Source organism: Cyprinodon tularosa, unplaced genomic scaffold, assembly GCF_016077235.1.
Source record: "Cyprinodon tularosa strain WSP-4 unplaced genomic scaffold, ASM1607723v1 ctg703, whole genome shotgun sequence".
Taxonomy (NCBI): domain Eukaryota; kingdom Metazoa; phylum Chordata; class Actinopteri; order Cyprinodontiformes; family Cyprinodontidae; genus Cyprinodon; species Cyprinodon tularosa.
Genome location: NW_024039456.1, coordinates 16171 through 38004, shown reverse-complemented (window position 1 = coordinate 38004; position 21834 = coordinate 16171). Strand labels below are relative to the sequence as shown.

Here is a 21834-nt window from a genome sequence, read left to right as displayed (position 1 = left end):
CAGCTATATTATGAGGGACATTGGGAATCACTGCCTTTGATGATAATCAAATCACCACAGTTTAGCTTTCTACAATCATGATGAGCATTGGTACTCAGCCCACGCTCTCCAATACCTGCAAATAAAATTCAGTTTCACTGTTTACATCCACATTAAAACCTTAAACCTGCTTGTAATTAAACCTCCTTTTAAGGCCTCAGAGGCTTTTTAGAAAAAGTTACTTAACCTCATGAATACATAGGAACAGAGCAGACAATTTAGAGATGAAGACAACTTCCAAGATGCATTCAAATTTATATCCCAAACTAAATATTTCAGAGAAAATTGAATCCACAGATGTAGGATTAAAACAAAGGAGGGCACATCTCCAACCTACAAAGACCAGCCTGTTGGCTTAAATCAACCGGCCAGGCAGGGAATAAAAGTATCCATAGTAACCCTGGAGGAGCTACAGAGATCAGCAGCTCAGGTTGGAGAATCTGTCTAAAGGGCAACTATAATTCATAGACAATAAATATGGCCTTTAAGGAAGAAAACTGTTGTTGAAATGAAAGCCTAGAGAAGTCCTGGTGGAAGTTGGTCCAATTAAACGTAAACAACACAGAAGATGTGGAGGAAGGTCCTACTGTCAGAGGCGATCGTGATGTTCCAACACGCAGCCCTCTACATGAAACATGTGGACTTTCAGCAGGTATGAATACTTTTGTAAGGCTGTAAATAATAATTACAATAATAACTATTTTTTTGTTTTTTCCTTTTGATATGTTTGAAGAAATGTTCAGTTTGGTCACAGCTTAAAAAAAATAATAAAAAACATCTTTAAACAAAGAAAAAAAAACTATTTGGTGATCAAATCCTCTTGGTTAAATTTAGCTATGATGATAAAATATATTTGGGCTACAATGATCAACAACAAAATAATGTTTGTAAATGTTGAGCTAGTTTTTCTTTGCCTTAAAATTAAAAAAATTAAAAATTAAAAGAGGGAAAATATAACTATAAATATACCAGGAATTGTGTTTCTGAATAAAAGAAAACAAACAATTAATACACAAAACAAGAGTTTTGTGAAACTTGAAATAAAAGGTTTCATTCTAGAAGATCCAATCAACAGACAAAGGTCTTTTGGATCAGTTTGACAGTTTTTTTTTTTTTATATCAGGTTAAAATCTAAATAAACAGAAACGAGCTTAAACTGGGGTATGTTCAGTCATCCTCTGTAGGTCATGAAAGATACACAATCCAACCTTCTCTGCTGCTGACATTTGCTTCTAAAAGTGATGAAGTTTTTCTGTTTTACAGAACCTCTTCAGTGTAAAACTGTTTATTTTATTGCGCCTTTAGCCGTTTGTAATGACCAGCCCTTCATATTGATGAGTTGCATCGTAAATATAGAGCTGGGGAAAAAAACAATTTAGACTACAAAAAAATGTGCCAGACCAGGTAAGAGATCCAGCAGCTGCAGAGGTTGGGACTAGAAACATTTGAGCTTCAATTTAATCAAGAGTTTGAAAGTTTCATAAACTGAGCTCTGGGAAAAAAAATGTTTTTACCGTCGATCAGTTTCTGGGCCATTTAAGTAAAATAGGTTTTACTGCATAACTTGCTGTCAGTGCAGGTTTAACACATACGTTTTTCTTTGTCTATCCGGGTAAAACGTTGCCACACCCATCCAGGAGTCTTTGTCAATTGTTGCTGCTCGCACTAAAGCAACCTGTGGTCTGAGTGCTGATGTTTTATATTTAGAATTAGAGTGAACACATATAAAAAACTAAAATAGGACAATTCTGTAGTTAATGAGGTCCAGTGTGGGACTGACATGGCTTTTTCAGCTGTTTCTTTTACAGCTTTGCTTCACTTCATGCCTCCCTTGTATCAAACTGAAAAATAACTTCAGCAAACGTCACTAAAAGCTCTCCGAGAACCACTGCCTCAAGCCAGTTACAGACTTTAAACTTACTGTATTTTCTATAACTATAGAGGGCACCTCATTATAAGCTGTGCCCACTAAATGTTTTGAAAAAACTGGAATCGTACATATATAGACTGCACCGGGTTATAAGCCGCTGATATCTACTGAACCGTCTCCGACCAAACCTGTAGGGGGAGCTCTACATATAGAGTAGGAAGGAAAGAAGAATGCTAGCTCCCATTAGCTTGCTGGGTTGAAGCAGTAAGAGCTCCTAATGAAAAATGGAGCTCCATCTGCTCTTTATTTCAGCTCTGAGTTGAGCCCAGTCTCAATACTGGTTTGGCAGCTTTAATGTGGCAAATAAATGTCAAAATGTGTGAATTCGGGATTTTTGTTCTCCGCCGTGACTACTACCAGCATGTTCTTGTGCTAAATAAAAATTAGCCCCCTCTTATAAGCTGCATGGTTCAAATGTTGGGGGTAGTAGCGGCTTATAGTCCGCAAGTTTCCATCATCTTCTGTATTAAAGGCTTTTACCTGTTCAGTTTGAAGGGCATCCTATGCAGCTTGGTCATTAGGCGGGGCACTGGTTCCTCCAATCTAACCCAGTTAAATGCAGGACATTGTTTCGATTTGTGGGACAGAAGTGAAAAATGAGCACAAATCAAGACATCGGGAGGCTGTGGTTACACTTTTGGGCCTCCAGATGTTTAAAAACATCAGCACTCAAACTACAGGTTGCTCTACTGTGAGACGCCATTTTGCTTATAGCAGGTCAATTGGCAGGCAACTGGATAATTAGGAGTATGGGACACTTATAGCTAAACAGCATAAAAAAAAAACTTTCTGATAATCAAAAAAGCTCTTTCCAGCTGAAACTAAATGTGTATTTAGTTTGTATTCGCTGGATGTTAAGAGCTTGAAGCCTATATCAACATATCCCTCACATAACAAATGCTTGTGGAGGAGTAAAAGCAACAGCCACCTCCTGTGGAAAAACAGGCAAGCTAGAAATAGACGAACAAAAGCTTCTGGTTCAGGTGAGGAAGGCAGTGGATCAGGTTACAATCAGGGTTTTTCATTAGAGCTCGCATCTAACCGCAGCTTTAAGCTTTTATTGTTGAAGGCTTTCATAAGAACTTCTTGAAAATCAAACGGGTAAATATATGAATGTTTATCATACCGACTTCGCCCCAGTGAAATGGGTTGATCCCACCAGTTGTGCAGTTGTACACCAGGAGACTTTTAGGCCTGCAGATAGGAAGCAGCTCTTTAGGAAAAGATACAACTTGATCAAAATATAAGTGGATGATGTCAAACCTGTTGACTCTTTGAGATCCAGAGAACCAAGCTGCAGCTAGAGTTGCGTTAATGACCACATCTACTGGGACCAGGTCGGCCACAGCGTCGTTGGAGGCCCTCATTGTGCGCAGGATCCCCTTTCCAGCCTGAAAGAAGAGGAAACGTTAATATGCTAATGTTAAGAGACAAGAGGGAGCTCACAGAAACGTCTCCCAGGCGACACACTGACAGGATTCATGAGACATGACAACAGGTTGTGACAGAAATTGTCGTCTTACTAGACCAGAGCTATTGCTCAGGGTTAACGATGGCAGCGCTTACCAACATGGCTCACTTCTTCAGGAAGTCCGCTCCAAATCAGATTTAAAGAAACGTTTTATACACCCAGTCTGCCACATCATCACATCATACATGTTTGTAAAGGAGGAGACATCTCAAGAGATTTAGTCCGATCTGCCTGTATTTTGCCAGAGTAATGATCCCACAGAGCATAGGCGGATCTACTGGGGTGGCATAGGGTGGCAAATGTCTCCCTAAATGACAGCCTTGCCACCCCTGCTGCCACCCCAGTTGGCGGTAGGGGTGGCGAGGCTTATAAATTATGGATCATTTGAGAATTACGACCGCAAATTTCCAATGTCGGACTGCAGTGAATGCAGCACGAGATGACGCGAGAGTGACTGAGACTGATTAGTTTTGAAAACCGAATGAGGCAAAGCGAGGGAGCCAGGGGTCATGGGGAGAGGAGACACAGGATGAAACAGGTAAAAATTGATTAACTATCGAGAAATGAAATCATAATGAAAGCACAATGTTGCTAGCATAGCTGTAATGCTGATTTACAGATGATAAAAATCAGGTTGCAGAACGTTATTTCTCTATCTATGATGTTAGTTAGGCCTGACGTCTCAGGCTCATAAAGACATATTTGCGGTCAACTATGACAGAAAAGAGACGATCAAGTTTGGTTGTACTCAAATCAAAACGCACAAAGGCATTGGATCTAGATAAAGTTGTGAAGCATTTTGCTGAGCAACATGGAAATCGCTGCATTCAGCTGTTATAGTCATGTTAACTTTATGTTCTGCTCTCTGGTGAACCTTTACAGAGCCGTTACATTTTGTTTTGGCACCTGAGAAAATCTGATATTTCCTTTAATAAAACCAAAAGTGTTAAAAGTTAAAAATGTGAAACTGGTGTAAATCCTGCTTAATATGAAGCAGTGTTGTTGTTTCTTTTTTTGTATATATAGTATGAAATTATCCAGAAATGACCCGTATGAACCTACTCACAAGCAAAATGTATTTTTATGTTGCTTCTTTTCAGATTTGTGGAGATTTTGATGTAACAAACAGAACCCGCCTTTTTGTTGATTTGTTGATACAGCAGTATGGAGGACCAACTCTGCCATATTTAAAAATAAATACAGAAATAAATAAATGCTTAATAAATAAATAAGCATACAATTCATTGCCACCAAAAATACAAACAACAAATAAATGTAAGTAGAAATTAAATTATACAGCTAGTCATAAAGGTATATAATAGTGCTGTCAAAATTATCGCGTTATTATCGCGTTAACGCGAGGCCATTTTAACGGCGATAATTTTTTTAACGTGAGATTAACGCTATGTGGTTTTATGGTACAATTTTCCAAGTACATCCCGCTGCAGCCTGCGGGAAGGCGGGGCTATTTTCCCCCAGTCTATGCATTTCTCATAGGCTTCAAGAGCGGAGCTCCTCAAGGGAAAAAGACGCTCATACACTGGGTGGCGCTAGTGCCTTTTCTTTAAGCCCCACCACCAACAAACAAGTTGAGTGTCTGGTAACTAGTAGCAACCTGAAATACGCTGAGAAAACAGATTACTGAGGTGAAATGGAATCTGCTACGGCACTCTTGCTGTCTGTGTACGCCACAGGTCGGTATCGCGCGTGTGGGTGGGTGTGTCTGTGTGTGGGTGGGTGTGTGTGTGTGTGTGTGTGGGAGGGTGTGTCTGTGTGTGGGTGGGTGGGTGTGTCTGTGTGTGGGTGGGTGTGTGTGTGTGTGTGTGTGGGAGGGTGTGTCTGTGTGTGGGTGAGTGGGTGTGTGTGTGTTCTCATTTTTGTTAAGAGGCTGAAAAGTAACTTTCTAGAGCATAGACTACCTCCATCTAGTGATGTCGGTCTATTGATTTTGATGTATTGATTGAAAATTGTTCATTATTATCTTGGTTAATTAACATCTAATGTTAACTGTACTACATTTTATAGCAGTAGGGTAAAATGCTTGTCTTTGTTCAAAAGACTGTATTAACTGTAAAGACTGTCTTTTACATCAGCCTGTTTTCAGGGCCTTTTTTTTGGCTACATATTTGTTATTTTTTGCTACATGCCTCCCCATCTTCTTGCCATATGTTTCTATGGCATAAATCAGTGTCTGTGACCTGTTTTCATTTAAAAAAAAGAACATTGGCACAAACCTAGCCTGTATGTATTTTTTGTATGTCATCGAGAGTATTTAAATGATTTTCAATCAGAAAAAAAATTAGCGATTAAAATGCGATTAATAGCGAGTTAACTTAGGCATTGATGCGATTAATCGCGATTAAAAAAATTTAATCGATTGACAGCACTAGTATATAACTCTTAATTGGCTTCTTTATTTCTCTGCCTTTTTAATATTTACCTTATTTATTTTTTTGTCATTTATTATCTTCAACTTCATTTTTTAATTACTTATATTTTTAAGTATTTATTTATGTGCATGTTATCATATTTTTGTCTGTTTTATTCTTCCTTTGTATTTTTTTACCCTAGTTATTTCTTCGCCGCTATTTCTTTCTGCCTGCCCTTTTAACATTTCTGCCTGCCATTATAATATAATTTCTAATTGTATTTATTTGTTGATTGTATTTTTGGTGGTAATTAATTGTATGCTTATTTATTTATTGAGCATTTATTTATTTCTGTATTTATTTTTAAATATGGCAGAGTTGGTCCTCCATATACAGCTCTATCTACAGCAGATCTACATGCATGAAATGTCCCTTTCATGTTGCCTTAACTGCTGTATGTCAAGTTACTGAGGAACAAATGGGGTAAATGTGTGTTCAGAGTAAACATTACATAGATGTCCAGTACCTTGTTCGGGCGCCTTGACCCATTTATTTCTACTGTGTAGTTCTGCTCACTTTAGTGCAGCTCAGTCCATAGATCTCTGATGGGAAACTTTTTCTTTCTATAGTTTCTTCTTGTGCAAATGCTGCAAAGCTGCCTCTCTGACAGTCAATCTCACACATCTATACTCAGCACCTGTGTCTTACCTTAATACCTTTCCTGTGATAAGGCCCCTCTAGAAGTAGTGTTATCATTCTTCTATCTCCTATTAAGTGAGATCACATTCTACCATGTATTATTAATATGAACTGTTTCACATGAAACACTAGTACTGTACATACTATTCTCACCAAACTGTGATAACTGTGATTAAATTCAGTGTAAACAAATGCCATGTGTTGCCACCCCTAAAAAAATTCCTGCCCCCCTCCTGCCACCCCATAAATTTTTTTCTAGATCCGCCCCTGCCACAGAGGAGAGTTCAAAGAAATACAGTTCAGACCACAATTCTATCCTCTCAGGTCCAAATCCCTGGGATGCCGCTGATTAGAGAACCATGTACCTGAAGCATCAGATATGGTGTCAGTTAATGGAATCAGCAGAAAGCCTAATGGCACGTTCAGGGCATCTGGTTTATATGCAATGGGTGACCGCATCGAAAGGTCCAGCAGCATGATATGAGAGTATGGAGCAGTGACTCTGGCAGCGCTGAGCTTCCTGGCATCGAGCGTCTAAAGCAGCAAAGGCCAGAGTTGGAAAATCTGAACTTTTGCAGCTCTACACGGAACATCAACCAATCAGAGCAGCTGGTCCAAGAGCTTTCAGTGAGACAGACACTAAAACAAAGCTGTGATCTCTCCTCCTGCAGGGTGGTCAGCATTAATATATGAAAAACAAATCTAAAGGACAACAACTGCACAGGTTTCTCAAGAAAATCCAGCAGAACAGATTTATTTTTATTTTTTTATGGACAAGTAACAGTGCTAGGCCAGTCACGATAACAAATTTTGCTGAAAGATTGTCTCAAAAACTATTGCGATAAACAATAATATTGTTTTAAGACCTTTTTACACTGATTTAATGGAAATGACATAATAATGCATGCATTTTCCTGCCAAAGATAAACGCACTTTATTTTCAACAGAACACTTAACACTGGAACTGGTTAACAAAATAAAACGAGAAATAAAAATCAAATGAACTCTCAGTCTCTGTTAACTAAAAATACACTTGAATAAAAACTATCCATCCATCCAGGAAATCCTATACACTCCTGTTTATGCTCTAAAAACATTCTAAATGACTTCGTTCCGAGTAAATTATGGACGCTACCCACTCAGGACACTTGGAATACATTGGACGAGCAGTATGGAGGAATATTGACACGTTTTTTGTGGACTTTTATGGACCTTTCTGCCTCGGGCGCCATAGACCTCCATTATTTGAATGTCAGCAGACAGCAAGAAGCCTCCCAGATCTCCAGATGCATTTGAGATATCAAAAAAGTACTCCAGAGTGTTGTTCAGCATGGGGGGGAGTAGAAAATGAAGGCTAATCATGTTTTGGGTGTACTATTCCTTTAAGGGTGTGAACGGACCACTGTAAAGAAAATCAGCCCATTTAACTGCACTATGGTCATGTAGATGAGCAACTTTATGGTAATGGAATTTCAGTTTTACCTCCAGAGGTCTGAACGTTTGTCATTTGGTAAATAGTTTGGTTCTTCAAGGTTCTTTCAATGTTACACAGGTACAGATTGGAGGGAAATTTAACATTCGGGAATACTGCCAGCTATTTGGGTCAAACCGGAAACAAAAAAGCAATATTGAAAAGTCTACAGCCTCTTAGTGGTTTTTGGCAGATATTAAAAAAAAAACATACTACTTTGCTCATGTTGTGCTTTTTCGTGCACAGAGTTCATGAAGAAACTACGTTTGAAATATTCCAGTTAGAAGGAAACTATTCATTTCCATTTGAACCAGCTGGAAGTTATAATCTGTGGTTTCAGGACAGCACTGTTGCAGCTTTAATAGGTGTAGCTTTATAAACATTTTTTTTTGTTTTTTTTTGTGGAAAATTTAAAATTGCTTCATTTTCAACGGTATTAACGCTTTCTATCCTTACAATATCACAATTTTCATCCTGGAAGGGCTCCAAGCTACCGGAAGTAATTTTTGGTTTCTGATCAATTTCAAAATGATTTAATCAACCCAATTATTTTACGGCTATATTAATTTAATCTCTTACTGCAATGAATATCCCACTGGGTCCATTGAAGTTGTCGATCCAGCCCTGAAACAGAATCAGAGAAAAAGCATCGAGTGAAAAACAGGATCATTAACCGACCAAACCTACATTATTTTTTCCTGTATATCTGACCAATTTACAAAACAGATATAAAAAAAATGCAATTATTTGTTCTCAAATCATAAATCAAATCTGTTACTGGATACTTTTTACATTCCAACAAAGCTATGAGGATCATCCGGGCCAGAACTGAATCTCACACCTTCTTAGCCACAGGTGGAGGTGAAATAAGACACTACCAGACCTTTAGTTACCTAAAGATGAACTCACACTGATTACCATTTTCTGCATTACCATCTTCTTTTCATTATAATAGCTTTAATAGGTGGAGAAGTTTTTAAAACCCTTTTTTTTTTTAATCAAAACCCCTCCTGAAACGGCATAAAGACTAACAGGGAACGGCTCCTTCCAACTGGCTCCGATGATGGAGGGTCTGATGATGGCGACGTTGAGCTCTTCAGCCTCCTGCTGAACCAGATACTCAGCCAAAGCTTTGGTGAAGGTGTAAGTGTTGGGACGCTCTCCGATAAGCTTGGGGGTCAGCGTTGCTACCAAATCGTCGTCCATCCAGCTGAGGGCAGAGAAAACAGACACGTCTTATTATATATTCAGTTTCCCTCCCACAGATTAAAGAGTTCCGATGTTTCTACTGGAGAAACGCAGCCTTCTAAAGAGGCTTTTCTGGTTGAGCCTTTAGTAGCTTCACCTCATTACCTGTGATATTAACTCTTCTGGTTTTAAAAGCAGCAGGCTGCCTTGGTGCATGAAGAATAATCAAGGTATTTTACTTTCATGCATTTCACCATAGAACATGATTACAGTTTACATCAGTTATCTGCATTATAAACAATCTGTTATTCATCCTCTGTGCACATAAAGTTGCGCTTTCACTAGTCTTAATACAGGTGCTGGTCATAAAATTAGAATATCATGAAAAAGTAGATTGATTTCAGTAATTCCATTTAAAAAGTGAAACTTGTATATTATATTCATACATTACATACAAACTCATATATTTCAGATGTTTATTTTGTTTAATTTTGATGATTACAAATGACAACAAATGAAAATCTCAAATTCATCATATCAGAAAATTAGAATATTACTGAAGACCAATAAAAACAAAGGATTTATAGAAATGTTGGCCAACTGAAAAGTATGAACATGAAAAGTATGAGCATGTACAGCACTCAGTATTTAGTTGGGCCTCCTTTGGCCTGTATTACTGCAGCAATGCGGCGTGGCATGGAGTCGATCAGTCTGTGGCACTGCTCAGGTGTTATGATAGCCCAGGTTGCTCTAATAGTGGCTTTTAGCTCTTCTGAATTGTTGGGTCTGGTGTATTGCATCTTCTTCTTCACAATACCCCATAGATTTTCTATGGGGTTAAGGTCAGGAGAGTTTGCTGGCCAATTAAGAACAGGGATACCATGGTCCTTCAACCAGGTACTGGTAGCTTTGGCACTGTGTGCAGGTGCCAAGTCCTGTTGGAAAATGAAATCTGCATCTCCAAAAAGTTGGTCAGCTGCAGGAAGCATGAAGTGCTCTAAAACTTCCTGGTATGTGGCTGCGTTGACCCTGGACCTCAGAAAACACAATGGACCAACACCAGCAGATGACATGGCACCCCAAACCATCACTGACTGTGGAAACTTTACACTGGACTTCAAGCAACGTGGATGAAGTGCCTCTCTTCTTTTCCTCCAGACTCTGGGACCTTGATTTTCCAAAGGAAATGCAAAATTTACTTTCATCAGAGAACATGACTTTGGACCACTCACCAGCAGTCCAGTCCTGTTTCTCTTTAGCCCAGGCAAGACGCTTCCGACGCTGTCTGTGGTTCAAGAGTGGCTTGACACAAGGAATGCGACAGCAGAAACCCATGTCTTTCATACGTCTGTGTGTGGTGGTTCTTGAAGCACTCACTCCAGCTGCAGTCCACTCTTTGTGAATCTCCCCCACATTTTTGAATGGGTTTTGTTTCACAATCCTCTCCAGGGTGCGGTTATCTCTCTTGCTTGTACACTTTTTTCGACCACATCTTTTCCTTCCCTTCGCCTCTCTATTAATGTGCTTGGACACTGAGCTCTGTGAACAGCCAGCCTCTTTAGCGATGACCTTTTGTGTCTTGCCCTCCTTGTGCAAGGTGTCGATGGTCGTCTTTTGGACAACTGTCAAGTCAGCAGTCTTCCCCATGATTGTGTAGCCTATAGAACTAGACTGAAAGACCATTTAAAGGCTTTTGCAGGTGGTTTGAGTTAATTAGCTGATTAGAGTGTGGCACCAGGGGCCATCAATTTTGAACCTTTTCACAATATTCTAATTTTCTGATATGATGAATTTGAGATTTTCATTTGTTGTCATTTGTAATCATCAAAATTAAACAAAATAAACATCTGAAATATATGAGTTTGTATGTAATGTATGAATATAATATACAAGTTTCACTTTTTAAATGGAATTACTGAAATCAATCTACTTTTTCATGATATTCTAATTTTATGACCAGCACCTGTAGTCTTGGTCCTGCTTCCGTCTTTAAATTTGTCATGAATTTTGCCAAAAGTTGTGAGAAGTTTGGGGAGTGTTGGCCTAGTGGATTAGAGCAGCGCGCTTGTGATCTGAGAATCTTCCAAGTATCCGGTTTAATCCCCACAGCCTCCAGTCTGGGTCCCTGAGCAAGGCCCCTAACCCCACACTGCTCCCTGCAAGACGCACAATGGCAGCCCACTGCTCCCTGAGAGGATGGGTTAAATGCAGAGGTGAATATTTCCAGTGTGAGATTCATAGAAAGTTACAATTATTATTTTAAACAAATGGGCATAATCTGCTCTTCAGGTGTATTTTGAACATATGTGTGCAATTTTAATACCATGAGGCCTTCATTATGTCACAATTATCAGTTAATCCTCCTCCACAGCGCTCTCAAGCTTTAATGAGCGCATTTTAAATAAAACTGCTCATATCGATATTTATTAATGTCAGTAGTTTTGGCAGAACTCTGATCTTCTATCTGCATAACGCGAATCAAAAACAGAGGATAAAGTAAGAGGAGTGGCTCAAAGAGACCAGTAAGATCTATAACTCTCTAAATGACATTAACAGATGAACAAGTTAAGACTCAGGTTCATACATGCACTGAATCCTTCTCTATATTTCTGAAGGATTTTTAGGACCTACAAGCAAAATATGAGGAATAAACAAACATTTAGCCAGAAATCCATTTTTAAATATAAATAATTTGATATTAACTAAAAAGATGAGTTTCCTTATTTGTTCTCAGACATGTTAATCTCTTAAAGGAAATCAGCAGACCAAATAAATTTGATTTTATTTGTTTTAACTACCAGTTTTCTTGAAGTATGGGTGTTACTAGATTACAAGTGAAAACCTGTTTGTCGAAAATCAACAGTCAAACTAAACGATCCTTGAAGTACAAAGAAAACAACAGGATTAAGCTCCAGGTCGACCTGTCAGACCGGTTCTTAAAGTTAACACTGTTCCAGTGCAACTAAGATCTAAGCATCTTTGGGCTTCGAAAAATGACTGCTTTGCTTTTCTTTCCATGAGCTGAGCAGTTATTTTGTTTTATATCTGGGCAGAGAAAGGAATCTTATTCTAAAGCAAAAAGTTTATACAATACTCCTGAAGTGAATGGAGTTAAAAATTATTATAAAAACCCTGAAAATGAAGCAAAGCTGAAACAAAGCTGGATAAAAGTCACTTCAAATTCTGTTGGTTTCAGCAGATTCACTGCTGCGTTTCCTCACAAAGAAACATGGCTGAAGTAGTGCACTCTTCATGCCATCCTGTTGGTTCACACTAAACATGATCCCAGTGACAGTGATGTCACCTTCAGGTGCCGCCGCTCGTTTCACATTTGGCCAGCAATTTGCATGGTGGATGTCGAGGTCCACTCCTGTCGCTCCACCTCCAATCAGAGCTTCCATCTGCATCTGGATTTTATTCAGCCAGTTTTTCTTCAGTCATGATGGGAAGCAGTTTCTCCTGGTTCAACAGATTTTCCAGAGACGGAACCAGTTCACCACCAGCTGCTCCAGCAGCGGGGTCCGGATGACGGTCCTTTACAGCAGTCAGTCTGAAGACCTGCTGTCCCACGTACGGGGACAATCATCCTGCGGGACACCAACTACAGGAGCTATAGGCCGTTTCTTAATTCACTAGAACGCGGGTACGGACGCGTGTCCTCGCCAAGTATGTTCTTGAGAAGAACACAGGAAAGTATGGACTCAGAACGGGAGCACACAAAATAAATCTGGGTCAATTGGAACAGGGGTGTCACCACATGCCCGGCTCGTCTAGAGCTGCATTTCACCTTATTAATAGTATCTAGATAATAATAAATTATTACTTTTTTCATTTATTGTGGGAATAATAATTAACACAGTCAAATAAACAGAAATCAAATGAACATTTTGCCAAATAAAACAAAAAACATTCCCATCAGAGCCAGCGGTCCTTCACACAGCTATGCCGAGAGAGAGCCGCTGCAGACGGGCTAACGTTAGCCCTGGCTGCCGTTAGCTTCTCAGGTCCATTGGTTCTCGCGGTCCTCTCAACTTTTTAAAAAAAAAATTATTACGCATTAAATCAGTAAATGGACCATATAGCGGCACTTTAAAGTATTATATTCTCGCCTCAAATTATCTTGAAATGTACTTTTATGAACAACAGCAACAGAAAAGAGAACTTTTAACTTAATACTCGGAGCTCTGCGAGCGCTCCATTGACAGCTGCTGCTGCCGCAGTGCATGCTGGGACAGCTGTCGTTCTCAAGAACGGACAAGTCTGCTCTGACGCATGCTGGGTAAATAGTGAGGGGCGAGAACAACATCCGGAGACTTTTTCTGTTCTCGGTCTGCTGTTCTTGTGAATTGGAACAGTACTAGGGCGTTTCACGAGCACACGAGCAAACGAGAACGCACAAGTACACACATTGAGAAACGGCCATGTACTTGCTGCAGAATCTCTGCCCATCTGTTTTCCGTGAGTGAATCAATCACAGCTGGGCCGGAGTTTCAACTACAAATATTTGGGAAATGTGTTTGACGACAACTTCCAATTTGATGTCAACACCGATATCACCAAAAAAAAAAAAAAACAAGAGGGCAACGAGTTTATCTGGGGCACAGAATACATTCCTTTGTTGTTGATCTCAGATTCTAAACCTGTAATTATGTTCTTAAAACTTGAACTAAGCGTCCTGCTTGTATTTCCAACCGCTGTGTGTTGAAGGTTGTAGAACAGACTCATCTGATTGTCTGCATCTGTCTGACCAGGTCGATGTGATGAATTACCCTTAATGGGATTAATAAAGTTATTCTAATTCTGACAGGGTGAGGGCGGTCAGGAAGAACACCTCTGCCGGTCAGAGGCGGGGCAGCAGCTCTACAGTTTAAAGAGGGCGACAAATGATTAACGCTCCCAAGAGCCAAACTCAAACGGCTTCTTTAAAAGCCCTCGAATATGTCATCTTGTTTTTCCATCTTTATTTTCATTGGAAAAAAATGAAAAATCTTCCTCTGCTGGACTCCTTCACCCTACATCACAGCCTTATCCAGCCCCTGATTGATTGTTGCAACGTGACAGAACAGTTCAGGTGTTTGGTCGCCGTCGCCTTGCTGTAATCAGAGCAGGCAGATCTTTGCTTTGCTTCTAAACACGCTTCTACATAAGCATAAATCAAAACAGGGCAAAAGCTGCCATGTCCACTGCATTCAGGACTCCGGGTAATACACAGCATTTCCTGTTATCAAGCATCAATGTGCATTCTGACAACTTACTCCAGAGTGTCGATGAGTTTGCGGTAGTTTACAGGAGGAGGGTAGACGACTTCCTCGATGAGGTCCCTGTCACAGTGGGCGTACGCTGTGGATACGTGAATAAAGACCTCCAAATGCTTAATCTTGTGGGCCAGCGCCAGCATCTTCTGTGTAGCCAAGACATTCAGTTGCATCGCATCCCTAAAGCACCAAAAACAGAAGTGAGAAAAGGGATTAGAGCGATTTAAATCGGCTAGAGGAACTCCGTGTAGATGATTACTGTCCAAACATAACGAGAGATTCAAGCATTGTTATGGAGGCTGAGCTTAGAGAGGGTAAAAGAGAATCAACATCTGAAATCTTAAAGATGTTTAAAGTGGTCATAGAACGCAAAACCGATTTCCATTGTCATAGATGAATAACGATAGTTCAATGGGTGAAATGGACGAACAGAGAAGGTCAAGCCCCATCGACTCCTCCTTTCTCTGCAAATCTCACAATTCTAAACTTCCACCGTAAAACCGGCGAATCCAAACGAAACCCTGAAGTGACGTCAATTCGGGGATGTTGCCTTATTTGGTTCTGGCCTGTACTTTTGTCACGCCCTGAAACTGACATACAGACCAGCCCACTGGTTCACTGGCAAAGAACATGAATAGAGGTAGATGTAAGACACCAGTTTAGCTGTTTAGCCTACAGATGGGTTTATTTCTACAAGAATCACAAAGCAGGACGTTTCTCTATTGAAAATGAGCCAGAACCACGGGCAGAAATGCAGTGTTCCAGGCTGCATGGAGAAAGGGGAACATTTTCACAGTCTTCCAAAGGATCCGAAGACTCGACAGGCATGGATTATTTTTGTCTATCAGAAGATCCCTGCTAAGTTTGATGCTCAGCTGTTCATTTGCTCGAAGCATTTTACTGAAGACAGCTTTCTAAACCTTGGACAGTTCAAAGCAGGATCTGCTAAACTTCTTTAACTGAAATGAGAGGCTGTTCCGACCATAGGGCCATCACAACCCTTAGCTGTTGCTATTATTCTGTCGCTAAGCTGTTGATAGCATATCTGGGTGCTTGTTGCTATGATGTGTTTTTGCTCAACAGCTCGTTGTAAATCACCCAATCAGAGCACAGCTCCTCTAAATATTCATGATCAAACCATAAAAGGAAGAAAACCTGTCGTTTCATTCTAGGGCTTTTAACCAGGCTGCATCAGGGTTCATAGAACAGCTAATATGCCATTTTCAGCCCAACCAATGTTACACACCCTATTCAGAGACCTTAAGGACCACATACCCTATAGAATCATTCTATCACCCCTTTAAAGAGAAATAAAAATGTTTTTTTTTTATTATAGAAATACTGATTTGCTACATTAAACTTGTGATTTTATATATTTCATAGATTTTATTTTTACTTTAAACTATATTTTAAACTTCTTTTTTTTTTGTCCTTTTAAAGATGAGCATTTTGGCCAAGCTAGCCGACAGTTAGGAAACAATTGGTCTAAGATCTGGATGAAATACAAGGGCTGGGGTTCCTGTGATGGTAAAGTTTGATAAAAACATAAATAATAAAAAATTCTATGCAAAAAAAAAAAAACTATGCTGAGAATAACTTTGCTCCAGTGCTGTGGCCTCTAAATGGTCAATCACCTCTCATGACAGGAAGGCAAGAAGAATATCTTAAATGCCAATTCCTTCGATTTATCAGGTTTAAGAATTTCCTTTTTTTCTCACTCTTATTCATACAATAATAAATCTGACACTAAATGCTCATCGTTGCATAGCTAAGGTGTTTGCATGTGAGGCTGCGTGTTGAAACATCACGGAGCACAGCTATTTGGCAGCAAACAGGCCAAATTGTTTTGGCTTCATCAAGTCGAGTTCAATACGGCTGAAAAGTTCCCGAAGAAACTTCTTAGAAAAATCAAAAGGCAGTACTCAATACTGGTGAAATCAGCCTTTTAAGACCACCTAAGGTAGGAGATAAGGAAACCTGTTCTTCCTGTGTTTTTCTAACAGGCTGTGTGGGAAGTAGACTTTAATAAGCAGCTGCATCTTAACCTTAGGAGAAACAGAAAGGTGTGCCAGGTGTTCTGTTTCTCTGTACTGCAAACAGAGGGCCCATTGTGTTGGAGCAGGGCCAGCAAACCTCCTACCGACTCTCCTGCCTGATGATTAATCATCGTTACACCAAAGATATTTAAAAAACAATCCCAAAAAGATATAAATAAAATAAAATATAGACACTTTCACTCACTTGAGGGGCTCATTGAAGCGGACTGTTGCAGCACAGTGGAAGACTATGTTTACGTTTTCAGCCAGGATGCCCTGATCCTCTTTGCTCAGATCAAGCTCCAGTACCGTGAGGTCGCTGTTCACAGCTACGATCTTCTCTGCAAAGTCTGGCTGCTCCGCTTGCAATCTTTCAAACAACTGAGACAAAACATAAAGAATTAGAACCATATCAGAACTTCTCTGCATACAAAAAAAAAAAAAAAAAAAAGTTAAAACATTAGCTCAACTTTTTAAAGTCTGCTCTGCCAGCTTAAGGCACAACACAAATCTTTCAGCTGCAACCACGTTTTAAAATTTCTATTGCAGAATATTACAGAAGGTGGAGGAAATCTACAAAGTGTAAGAAATATAAATGTTTAGTAAAAACACTATTTTGACCTCATTAGCATTAAATCCTCTAGTTCTACAGTAGGTTTAGATCAATTATGATTTCAATTAATTATTTTAAGATTTTTTTTTTTGTATAATAATCTTTAAAGGAAGAAAGAAATTTCCTGAAAGCTTGGTAGCTTTGCCCTAAAACAGGAACAAATCTGATTATTTTCTGCATGATTTAGCCAAGCTTAGCAGTGTGCTCTGCTGATTTCCTCAGAAAATAGGTGACTCATTTCTACTGGAGATCAGTAAAAATTCAAAGATAAACCATAAACAAGGGAAGGACTGGTAGCACTACAGCAAACAAGGTTTATTTACTAACCACCATCGTCTAAGAACGACTACAAATAAAGGCTAAATGTTTAAGGAGATCTGGATGTGGATTAGGAAAGCGACACGAGCGCATCAACAAATACTAAAGGTCAGATAAAAGGCTCACACTGGGAGTCTAAATGCTTTTCTAGTTCATCTTTAAGACTTGGACTCATGAAATAATTTTGAGTTATTCCGCAAATTAGAAAAGCTATTTCAGTATAGTCTGAATAAGACATTTGCCTATGTTAATGAGAAGGTGCAAACATTTGTAAATTTTATGGTTGTTTAAAAACAAACGCTTTGACTTCCAGAGGGAGGAGCTAAAAATAAACACAAATTTAAGAGCCTTTAGTTTTATTCATTATCTATTCATCTTTGAATAGAATTTCAAATCCTCCTCCTCACATATAAAGCCTTAAATGGCCAAGCTCCATCTTATATCAGAGATATGACTGTTCCTTATGTTCCTAACAGAGCACTTTGCTCCTAATTTCTAAAAGTAGAATGGAAGGCAGATCTTTTAGTTATCAGGCTCCTCTCCTGTGGAACCAACTACCAGTTTTAGTCCGTGAGGCAGACACCCTGTCTACTTTTAAGGCTAGGCTTAAAACTTTCCTTTTTGATAAAGCTTCTAGTTAGAGTGGCTCAGGTTATCCTGAGCTATCTCTATAGTTCTGCTGCTATAGGCTTAGACTGCTGGAGGACATAGGGACCCCTTTTTCATCATTCTATCTCTATTCTCTGACTCTGCAGAATCTGTTAGTTCAATATGTAATGTTATGCCCTCTCTGCTTTTCCTCATAGCTTCGCCTCGTCTGTTCCTGTTTGGCTGTGACTCCATCCTGGAGAGAAATATCAGCTGTGCTGCTTCAATCAACACCTTTGTTTATAGACTTTGGGGATCTGCCTGTTTTTTCAGTGTAGTCCTGTTTCTCTACAACTGGCTGGATGTGCTCTCTTCATCCTCTGACATGGGAGCTGGCTCGGAGCTCGTCTGCCTCGCTGTGTGTTTCCTGGACGGGGCCGCCTTTTACTGTTGCTTTTTGTATCTCTGCTTCTGTCTCCTTGAACCCCAGTCGGCCTCGGCAGATGGCCGCTCACACAGAGTCTTGTTCTGCTGGAGGTTTCTTCCTGTTAAAAGGGAGTTTTTCCTCTCCACTGTCGCTACAATCAAGCTTAGTGTGAGGGATTGCCTTTGAGTCAATGAGTCAATGCAATCAGCTGGTTTTCCTTAGAGAGAAAACTTTGTATCAATTTGACTGTATTGATCTGGTTGAATTTTAAAGTGCCTTGGGATGACATGTGTTGTGAATTGGCGCTATATAAATAAACTGTATTGAATAGTTAATAAGTTATCAGTCACCAGAAACACATCCAAACCATCAAGAATACCCCAACAGGTCCCAGTGAATCAGAGCTACACAGGTGGAGAGTTTCTTCTTTACAGCCCGGTTTAGTCCAAGTTTTAAGAGTTAGGATTAAAAATAAATGAACAACTAGGATGTCAACCTCTATAAATAATAATGACAGATTATCGCTACCAATTATAACCTCGTATTAATGGACCATTGAAGAAAAGCTATCCTGGCTCCATAAAGTTGATTGAAACCATTTGACTGATTAGAGGACAATGCCTTTTCCATTTAAGGGGTCAAACTCTGACATCAGTGACCCAGTTCTGCACGCTACCATACTCTACATCCAATCACCAAGCCGGCCTGGCTGCCTGCTGCATTTTGTTTATGTAAAAACTTCCCTTATCTGGCTCATTGTTCCTCCTGTTTAATGCAGCCCGATAGGTTTTTGAGGTTGGGTCTGTTCCTGCTTTCACCAATCTGCAATTGTTCATTAGAACTCTTGAGTAATTCATTCTTCCTTATTCAGTTTCTCAAATCAAGGCTGTTACCTCAAATAACTCGACAGTCAGGGATCATTACAGCTGACAGGCGAGCTTTCTTGGTAATGAACATGTGAAGCATCTATTACAGGTAATTGTGATGATACTGGCTCAGTTCTAAAAGTCTCCCAGAAAAGTTTTACATTAGAAAAAAATACATCTAAAAGATATAAGCTAACTAAGAGTGGATGCACTTTGTTTTGTTTACTTCTGCTTGAATTCATGCATCAATGCAGCACAGCATGGAGGAGATCCGCCTGCGGCTCTGTTGAGCTGTTGTTGAAACACAGCTTGCTTTATTCGTCCTCTTCAATTCTTCTGCACCATTTGGTTTGTTGTCGATCATCTTAATTCTGACATTACTCCATAGATTCCCTGTAGGTCAGGCAGGTTATCCTGATCAGTCGTGTCATGCTTATTAAAGGAGTTGCGGGTGCGTTCAACAGCAGCAAAGTCCTTCTGGTAAATAAAACCATCTCCATTGATGGCTTTTGCTTCAAAATCTTCAAGGCTTAAGGACTTAAAGGTTGGTCCCATTTTAACTTCTAGACTTTTTCCATCCACTCGCTATCTTGCATCAAAAAGGTCTTTGTTTTGATTCCCTGTCATAGATGTTTATGGAGGGAGTTTGCATGTTATCCCTGTGCATGCTGTGATTCTCTCTGGGTACTCCAGCTTTCTCCTAATTGGTATCTCTAATAAATGGATGGTTATGCAAGTGTGTGCGGGGCTGTATCTAAATAAATTACATAGGAATCCAAATGAACAAAAATATTTTTCTTCCACCATGACTCCACATGGTCAACTTACAATTTTCCAAATCAAATAAATAAAAAATTAAGATGCAATTAAGTAAATACAAATTTCAATTAGTCAACTGTTCTTCTGAAGGTCTTGGCTAATTGAAGAATCTGTGCATTACTCATCGTTATCATCCAATGTAGAAAAACTTTTTTATTTTGGATTTATATTAAAACCTTCTGAGGCACTCCTGATCTTCTTCATGTAGCTGACATCTTTGATTAGAAACAAGAAGACTTTTTAAAGATTTCTCAGCCCAGTTACTTCCTAAAGCACATTTTAAGTGGCCTTCTGACACATTTAATACCAGATCTGGCTTAAATGTAGCTGAAAGGTGGTAAATTTGCTTTACATCCTAACTGCTTGAATGCAAAAGTAAATCAACCGCATGAATAACAACAGGTAATGTAAACTATGCAGCAGTTTGGGGAGGGATAAGTGAGAGTTTCCTCTGTGCTCTTAAAGAACAATGACTGGACTGATAATAAACCGGTCCAACAGGCTTTTCAGGAGCTTCTCATCTTTCACCACTGACCCCACCTCTCACCTTGCAGTTGACCATTTCAGCTACCCGCGCCTGTGGACTCTGGCCGGCTTTTGACCTAACCAACACGTAAACTGCTTTGACCTCTGGGCAGGACCTCAGCAGCTTTTCCAGGAGAACCTGAAAAACAAGGAAGAAAAGAAAACATCCATAAGAAAACGGAATTTTGATCCAGAATTTAATCCCATTTCCAAAGGAGCATTCAAACAGTTTTAATCAATAATACTTGTGCAAAGGTTGGAGATTTTGGGTTTTTCTTAAGGGGAGGGAATTGTGGTTAGCCAACAGAAGAAAAAAAAAAAAAAAAAAAAAAAAAAGAGCATGCAGAAATAAATGTATTAGAACATTAAAAAAAAAAATTGATTAAAATGTAACAAATGGCCCAAACTATTTAATTTAAAAAGACTGAAAACAACTAAATGAATTAAAAACCATCTAGTTAAACAAAAACACTTTTCTTGCAGCTATAAATGCACTCCATTCAGTGGCTCGTTATTCATTTTACTGCATTACTCAGGAGTGACAGGAATCCAACTGAACGATTTCCAAGTAGAAGTTCAGACTTCGGCCAAATTTCAAATGACAGTAGAACCACCAGCATACCTTCCCCATGAAGCCGGTTGCTCCAGATATTAACACATTCTTCCCTGCATAGTATTCTGGGATGTTCACCATGATGTTTACTGGAGAGCTGCTTTGTCGAGTTCCTCAATGACTCCACCTGCACGGCAAGAACAAATAAATATATGAATACTTCAGTGAAAGACTTCCAAACAGGAAGGAGAGCACTCTGATGTTCTAATGTCATACATGTGGCTAGGAGGGATTGCTGAAGGTTGTCAAAGGTTGCAGAGAGTGGAGTTATTTTTATATCAACCTGCTGCACTCTGTCAGGAACACATAACTGGAATGGGGACAATATTTCCAGTCAGGCTTCATTTAAACAATAAAATTTTTTTTTAAAAAGCTCCTCAGTTTTAGTTGCTCAATAATAAATATCAACCAATACAAAAAACATTTCTATTCAGAAATAGCCTAAATGGCAGGAGCATTTTCCCAAGTGTTTACAGTTAATAATGTGTAATAATGATTAAAAGAGCTTCACTATCCTTTCTCTGCCTTGCAGCTATATTTGCTGTGATCAGTGGGAATAAAGTAGTTTTAATATGTTTTTAAGTGAGAAAATCCACCTGAAAACGTA

The 21834-nt window shown here is 39.3% G+C and overlaps 1 protein-coding gene across 1 annotated transcript in view; it reads right to left on the bottom strand.

The window, feature by feature from the left end:
• Nucleotides 1-21354, bottom strand: part of far1 (fatty acyl CoA reductase 1) — a 33035-nt gene extending 11681 nt beyond the window's left edge. The window contains exons 1-8 of the mRNA XM_038268588.1: nucleotides 21237-21354; nucleotides 20637-20753; nucleotides 16664-16839; nucleotides 14423-14602; nucleotides 9012-9189; nucleotides 8559-8603; nucleotides 3233-3360; nucleotides 3096-3163 (exon numbers count right to left, since the gene is read on the bottom strand). Coding sequence (XP_038124516.1) covers nucleotides 3096-3163; nucleotides 3233-3360; nucleotides 8559-8603; nucleotides 9012-9189; nucleotides 14423-14602; nucleotides 16664-16839; nucleotides 20637-20753; nucleotides 21237-21308 — 964 coding nt within the window. The 5' untranslated portion in view covers nucleotides 21309-21354. The remainder of the gene's footprint in view (nucleotides 1-3095; nucleotides 3164-3232; nucleotides 3361-8558; nucleotides 8604-9011; nucleotides 9190-14422; nucleotides 14603-16663; nucleotides 16840-20636; nucleotides 20754-21236) is intronic.
• Between the last annotated feature and the right edge of the window lie 480 nt (nucleotides 21355-21834).